The 7,950-nt window shown below is 38.1% G+C and overlaps 1 protein-coding gene across 1 annotated transcript; it reads left to right on the top strand.

Moving 5' to 3' along the window:
- Positions 1-1,923: 1,923 nt before the first annotated feature.
- LOC125646624 (uncharacterized) lies at positions 1,924-7,950 on the top strand. Its single transcript, XM_048873031.2, has 4 exons — positions 1,924-2,067; positions 2,497-2,653; positions 3,561-3,725; positions 7,673-7,950. The coding sequence occupies exons 1-4, from the start codon at positions 1,965-1,967 to the stop codon at positions 7,821-7,823; spliced, it is 576 nt and encodes a 191-aa protein (XP_048728988.1). The 5' UTR covers positions 1,924-1,964; the 3' UTR covers positions 7,824-7,950.

Genomic DNA, 7,950 nt, shown 5'->3' with positions numbered 1-7,950 from the left:
TCTTGATACTGGCCGAGATGAGTCTAAATCTTTCTTGTGGTCTAATCTCATTCTGCATCCGTACTTCAGATGTCCTACCTGACCGCATCTGTAGCATACGACTTCCTCGTCATTCTCATTTTCCTGTGCATATCCTCTCCTTTTGTTCTTATACTGCCCATGCTGCTGTCCTTTGTGTCCTTGATCTTGGTATTCATGATACTTCTTTCTGACATCTTCTATGTCCTCTTTCATCTGATTCATTTTTGTATCCATTTTCTGAATCATTGCCTTCAATTCATCCATTTGCACATTGTACTAGCAACTGTCTGGTGAATGTTAGTTTTCTTGACGTTTCCTTTTCTAAGTTTCTCTTGTTCAACTTTCCTTACTGCCCGTCTCAATTCATCAAAGTTGGTGCTTGAAAATATGTCCAGTGATTTCTTTAAGATTTTCTGCTAGTCCATTCCATAACATATCCGTGTATTCTCTTTTGGACATTGTGAGGACGAGAGAGAGAAAGAAAGAGAGATTAATTGCTTATCTGGACACGGGACATAAGTATTGTAAGTATTGGTTTGCTACTGTGCATTCCGTCGTGTATTTTATAAAGGTACACGTGTTTCAATTTCAGGGCCGTAAATTACATGGAGGCGGAGGAGGCAGCTGCCTCCTCCAACTTTTGAGCCAAAAAAAATTAAAATTTAAAGTTCATTAGAATTTATGTTGTTTCCAATAACTAAGAACATGATACCTCCCTTAAAAAGCATTCCAAATCTTTCTTTTAGAATGAGTTAGTCAAGTAACATCTTAGAAGGCCCTAGAATCAAGGATTTTGCACGAAACGTGTTCAGTGTGCACAAAATGTGCTCAGCGTCTGGGGGCCGCCCAGGCCCCCAGACCCCCGCCTAATTTCCTGCCTCCTCCAAATTGAAGGTTAATTTACGGCCCTGAATTTCCATCCAATAAGTCTGACACGTCAGATGTGTTTGTATATTTCAGAAGATTCTCCACCTCTTCTGCTCTTACTAGGGTGCTTAAATTCCCTGGTCTGCCCTGGGCACTAAAATTCAATGACAACACATTTAAATATTTTCTGATGTGTACAATGAAATACACGCGTTCGATTTTTTTAAATGTTCAAATTATGCAATCATTATCTATCTAATGAACCAATGGCTACCACCCATCTTGGTTAGAATCTAGATTTATCTCCGCGAAACTTATTTTGTTCAAGGATTATTTTAAAACATACATATATTCATTGTATGCATATATTTCATTTGTGTGAAATTAATAGCTTCAAGTTTGAACGATTGGAATACAGTGCTCCCTCAATATATTGCCCTCCCCCGTTATATAATGCCACCCCCGCTTATTGCCTGAAAATCCTAAAGAACAGATTACTCTCTATGTTAACGACTCCGTTATAATGCCGACCCCGTATAATGCCAAATGCCACTGATTTTCACAAACAAATGGTCAAATTTTATGGGTTTTACCCTCGATAACAATGCCAATTACCCAACACCCATCAGTAATCATACCTGTAATTCGAGAGCAGTGTCGTGAAGTGTGACGGTCCGGACAAGGTATTCAGGTGTTGAGGTTAATTACAAATAATTGGTGACTTAAGCTCAATATTATCTTTAGAAATGTTTATACAGAATGGAGCCCAAATAAATTTGCAGAGTTGAATTTCTTTTGACTGCTCAGTAAATCGTTTGTAACGGTGAATTCGTTATATTGCCACCCTCGCTTTATTGCCAAAATTGGCTTTGAACAAAGGTTGGCAATATATCGAGGTAGCACTGTATATATATTGATCGTTTTTCTTTCAACCTTTCCTTGTATTGAACATATAGGTACTTGTAAATGTTATTGATCATTCAAGTCGTTCTTACATGTTTGATTTGAAACACAAAAACACTTAGTTGAATAAAAGATGTTAAACACATATACAAAGCGGAGTAGTAAGTCGATATATGAGAAAAGTTAAAATGGCTACGAGAGCAAGAAACTTGATGCAGCGACACACAACATTAGTGTTGTTAGCTCTGTGCTCCGTCTTAACTCTCTCCGAAGCAGGTAAGCTTGTGTTGTCCGATATTTTGATCTGAATATGTTCAGAGAACATATATATATATATATATATATATATATATATATATATACATGTGTAGATCAACCAAATAAAATATTTAATTGCATTATATCAATAATTATCATTTATAATTCCATGAAAGTTACGACTCATCGGCTGGGGGATATCTTTATGCATAGCGTGGGTATCTATCTCGATTTATACCCGCTCGCTAGGTAAATTTTAATTGAGTCAAGTATATATAGCTCTAGAGTAATTGCTAACTATATCCCTTTGAGAGGGAAAAGAAAGAGAATAGGGTGTTTTTTTTTATTCAAACAAGAAAAACTATGGTATTGAATAAACTTACATAATGTTTCCTACATACTAGTAATCAGAATACGTAATGATATCTTTGCAATTTTGATTGAAAGCGGTTGGTGATGATGAAAAATGTATCGTGGACAAGACGAAGCCTGCCACCGAGGAAGGGAATTACATGGATTGTACAGACGAGTCCCTGGTGGCTCAGGGCAAAACAGAATGCTGTTCTCAAGAGAACTCTGTGGGGTGTTGTAAGCCCGGGGAGAGGTGAGAATTTGTTGAAAAACGTTTCTTGTTGTCACGATGAACACGCACATGCAAAGCACATGCGGATATAAAGTATAAGAAAATTACTGTTTTTGATAAAGGGCGGATACAGGAGTTGTTTTTATTATATGTTTGCTGCATTTACCTGGAGGGTGGGGGTGTAACCCTTAACACAAATCGTTAATTTGGAAATGATGTTTGTAAATATCTTGAATCGGTTAGGCTGTACACCCCGCTTCTGAAGGCAATGTCATACGACTACCATGCATGCAATGTAATGGTGGCCATACAATGCCCCCCCCCCCTCTCCCCCTCCAACGCATACAGATGTATCCAGTTTCGGTATACCTGGTACATACAGACGAGCTGCATACGGTGTCTGTATGTTGATATTTCCACTTAACACTAGTGGAGAGAGAGAGAGAGAGAGAGAGAGAGAGAGAGAGAGAGAGTTTAATATTTGATATTACTATGAGCACACACAAAAATGTATAAATTCATGAAGACACACATCCACATGTAATTATGCAGCTTTATCGATAATACACGGTGCTACTTTGTTCTGTATGGTTGAAATCCCTTTCTGTTGTAGGTGGGATAAAACGATTGTCATTGCAGTAATCCCTTTCTGTTGTAGGTGGGATAAAACGATTGCCATTGCAGTAATCCCTTTCTGTTGTAGGTGGGATAAAACGATTGCCATTACAGTAATCCCTTTCTGTTGTAGGTGGGATAAAACGATTACCATTGCAGTAATCCCTTTCTGTTGTAGGTGGGATAAAACGATTGCCATTGCAGTAATCCCTTTCTGTTGTAGGTGGGATAAAACGATTGCCATTGCAGTAATCCCTTTCTGTTGTAGGTGGGATAAAACGATTGTCATTGCAGTAATCCCTTTCTGTTGTAGGTGGGATAAAATGATTGCCATTGCAGTAGGAATGAGCGTGACTTTCATCATCCTGGTTCTACTGTACGTCTATTTGTTCTGGTGCAAAAGGGGCACAGTTCCGTGTCTGGATAGACTTTTTGATAGGGCTAAAAAGAAATACTACGCCGTGGAAGACAAGTTACCGTAAGAATACAGCTCCAACTTTGTGTTGGCATGCGCGGATCCATATTTTTTTTCTAGGGTGGAGATTCACCCCATACAATTTTTTTCTAAGGTCAGTCTAGGACTGTAACATTTTTTAGCATTTCAACGGAGACTGCAGTTAATGAGACAAAATATGCATCTTTAACCAATCTCTTAAAGGGGCATCCATGGACACAATTTGAGCTGAAAATTTTCAAAAATTATTTTTCCATTTTTAATGTTTAGAATGCTTAACCGTGGTATCTCTAATGATCAGCAAAAATTTAAATGGCAGTTGTCAAGGTACATGGGATATACAGAGCTCACAATTCTTTGTTATGTAAACAAGGCTCGTGCCATGTTTTTCTTCACATAAGTTAAATATACTAGTAAAAGTTTATTTCAGGCAGCTTTTTCAATTTACAAGTTAATTCTGAACACAATTAAATGGTCTCTAGTGTTTGGCACATCTCATTTTGTTTTAAACATGTTTTTTTCTATTGAGCAACCTATATATATGTAAACAAAAACATGGCACGAGCCTTGTTTACATAACAAGGAATTGTAAGTGCTGTGTCTCACTTGTAACTCAAAAAACTGATATTCAAATTTTGGTTGACCATTAGAAATACTTTATTTAAGCATTGTAAATAATGAAAATGGAAAAATAAAATTCGATTTTTTAAAAGCTCAAACCGTGTCCATGCCCCTTTAAAGGGAGAGGTCTGAACATCCGGGTTTCCTTTCTGAACCTGCGCTTTCTGTCTGTCTGTCTGTCTCTTTCTCCAGTCGACGAAACGTGTTTTTAGAAGCGAGGACGTCCTGACAATGTCTACATAGGAGATGACACACACATTGTACTACATGTATTTTAAAAGCAGTTAGAGGGATACATACGAAAGCATATCCAATACTCTCTTTCGAATTGTGGAAATACCACTGTAAAATAGAAACTGGTATCCAAAATATCCAAATCCATCATATCATGATTATACAAATGACAACGTTTTCTCCAGTAAGGAACACAATGAAGACTTCTATTACTGGCGTCTACTTAGTCTCAGGTACAGGATGAAAAAGGGGATTATGGGGGTGATTTCACATACATGTTGCTACACACCGTACGCGCATTATGTTGATCACTTACTGCCATCTTCCCAATATCAAGGATTTGCGAACACAACCTGTGAATCCTCCCATTGTGAAGATATTTGTGAGAGGTTACGTATTCACAAAGCCTATATATAGTTTATTAGCTGCAGAACTGTAGCTCTCTGAGAAAATATTGGAATCGATCTGTCCCAATATTTTCTCAGAGAGCAACAGTTCTACAGATTATAGTGAAGATGACCTGTAGGATGTTCTTTATATAGTGCCTGTCCAAGCGTCGCTGTATTCGGAAGTTTAAGCGTCGTTGTGCTTCATTCTCCAAAAAGTGTTCATAAATTGTTGAGAGGCTAGAGGAAATAGCAGAGCAATTCATTGAATTCAAGATAGTGATATTGTATTGTTGTTAGTCACTAACAGTGTCTAGCCTTGAGTTGTCTTGCTGAGGGATGATAGGCTGGCAATAGTGAAGAAGGATGATAGGCTGGTGATAGCGAAGAAGGATGATAGGCTGGTGATAGTGAAGAAGGATGATTGGCTGGTGATAGTGAAGGATGATAGGCTGACAATAGCGAAGAAGGATGATAGGCTGGTGATAGCGAAGAAGGATGATAGGCTGGCGATAGTGAAGAAGGATGATAGGTTGGCGATAGTGAAGGATGATAGGCTGGTGATAATGAAGAAGGATGATAGGCTGGCAGTAGCAAAGGATGATAGGTTGAGGATAGTGAAGGATGATAGGGAAGAAGGATGATAGGCTGGCGATAGCAAAGAAGAATGATAAACTGGCGATAGCAAAGAGGGATGATAGGCTGGCAATAGCGAAGAAGGATGATAGGCTGGTGATAGCGAAGAAGGATGATAGACTGGTGATAGTGAAGAAGGATGATAGACTGGTGATAGTGAAGAAGGATGATAGACTGGTGATAGCGAAGGATGATAGGCTGGCGATGGAAGGTCCGGGATATTTCCTATAATGACGTCCAGAAGTGTTCTTCCCTGAGCAATTGTCCCTACCTAAACAACATGGTTTCCACCTCTAATTGGAATAACAAAGATTTCAATTTAGCGTTAGAGTTCCATATGATCCGTGTCAACGGTATACCCGGACTGGACTGTCAGGGCTATCGACATGAAAAAGTTTAAGATAACGAACGGTGATCAATCTCATAAAGAATACAAAATCAAGAACAGGGTTAAAAGACCTGTCGAAACACCAGAGGTGGGACTGGGAGTAACCATTCCCTGTTAGCTGGTCATACCAGCTAGTCACGAGCCCTCTATCTAGATGAATATAGTCAAATTCAATATGGAAAGAACGATTAGAAAGAAACACGTCAGCCAGCATTCGACCCAACGACAGGCTGTATTTGTAAACAAGATCATTATAACGAGTTTTGGAAAACTGACTCCAAACGATACTGTTGTAACCTCTGTAACGTCAACTTATTTGTCAGTATCCAGTGCTAGTTTAGAAATTGATCATATACAGGCAATGCTTTTGCATATCGAATCTTTTGAGATATATTAACAGCGTGTGCAGGTAATAATGGAGAATCTGATGTCATTCCGTTAGTCACAAATTCACCTGTCTATGTTCAGTAAAACATCCAAATACTAATATGAAAGGCTCAATGGTGTCTATTATTTCCAGTTCACTGTGATAGATCGAATCAACATGGGAAGGAATATTTTTAAAGGAGCACAATTTGTGCCCATGGTAATTCTAACGCTATTGGAAGACACCACAGACCTCCAGCATCTTTCTAAAATTAACTTGTGTGTAGAGTAGTCAACTTCAGAGTACTTGTGCGTAGAATCAGAATGTGTTTTTTTTTAAACATAGTAATGTTTTAAATGATTGATCACAAGATATGAATATTTCCGAGTTTCATTTTTTTTTTTTATTGAAGAAGCTGTTTTCCAAGATGTCAAATTAAAGCCCAGTCTTCCACTTATCTTGATGAATGGTAGTTTGCACATCGTCACAAGCCACGGTTGAAACGAGAGGGGCTTACGTTTCAGCCGTGGTTTGCGATGATGGATAGTTTAAAGTGTTGAAAAGTCGTATGTTTTGATGCTAATGATTTTGGAAGTTTCTCCTTCACAGCAGTTACTATTTTCGTGAGGAGCAAAGGTAGGGACTTTGGTACATGTGCGTCCAACATTTACTGGATCCTGCAATTTATTTTTCTTTGTAAGGATTTTTATGAAGTTTTGGAATAAAAAATAGATACGACAAGTTCATCCGTGCCATTAACCGGGATATTAGATGTGTTTAAAACTCAAACGAGATTGTGTGTGAGCAAAAGTTGGATTACCAAATATGGAATTAAAGTTCTTCTAAAACATAGTTGCGATAACTAGGTTTAAAATCAAAGACTTTGTTCTTATAAGCTTTGTCATCTAGAACCAATACATATTCTTCATGCAGCCTACTTATAAGTTTACTAAACACAGAAGGGTAGATAGTACATATTTTTTTTTGTTTTTACATGCCTTATACTTTCTCTTCTTTGCCGGAAACATCTATATAAAGCATATTCATGTATAGTGCTGATATTTAGAGTAAAACCACTTACAGCATTCTGATTGCACACAACATCAGTTTCATTCAGCAGCTTTTCTAAAAATTCTATTCAATTAATTTCTGCAACTACTTCCTCCATCATGTGTAGATCTCGAAACAGATTATTTCCACGAATTTAAAGTACTAATATACAGAAACAGTTGACCTTTTCCCCCCATTAGCAAGCACTCAGTTGAATGCTAAATTATACATGCAACTTAGCACTACTCCCTCAATGACATCATCAAGTCCACTTTCTTTTCTTCTGCAGATGCTGTGCCAGTAGAGCTGAGCAGAGAAAGCTGGAGGCGGAGATTATGGCAAAGTCCAAGGATCAGCCAGCGCTGTCCCTACCAGAGGATGTCCACGACGAAACGTCCAAAGACAGATGGTGGGACGGTCAGTTCATCAAAAACCAATGAAAAGACTGAAATGTTTGTCTCGCGAGACTTGCTTTAAATCATGCAAGTTTACAGCAATAATGGTGGAGAATGTTTTACATAGACTATATAGCCTTTTCAAATATTATGCAAATAAATGTACTTGACA

The sequence above is a fragment of the Ostrea edulis genome, chromosome 6 (genome assembly GCF_947568905.1).
Source record: "Ostrea edulis chromosome 6, xbOstEdul1.1, whole genome shotgun sequence".
Lineage (NCBI taxonomy): Eukaryota > Metazoa > Mollusca > Bivalvia > Ostreida > Ostreidae > Ostrea > Ostrea edulis.
The sequence above is the reverse complement of the archived record's forward strand: the minus strand, read 5'-3'. Positions and strand labels throughout refer to the sequence as shown.

Coding starts and splice junctions, on each gene's coding strand:
- LOC125646624 (XM_048873031.2), top strand. CDS start 1,965: ATGAGAAAAGTTAAAATGGCTACGAGAGCAAGAAACTTGATGCAGCGA. Junction 2,654..3,560: donor TGTTGTAAGCCCGGGGAGAG/GTGAGAATTTGT, acceptor TTTCTGTTGTAG/GTGGGATAAAATGATTGCCA. Junction 3,726..7,672: donor GCCGTGGAAGACAAGTTACC/GTAAGAATACAG, acceptor TTTCTTCTGCAG/ATGCTGTGCCAGTAGAGCTG.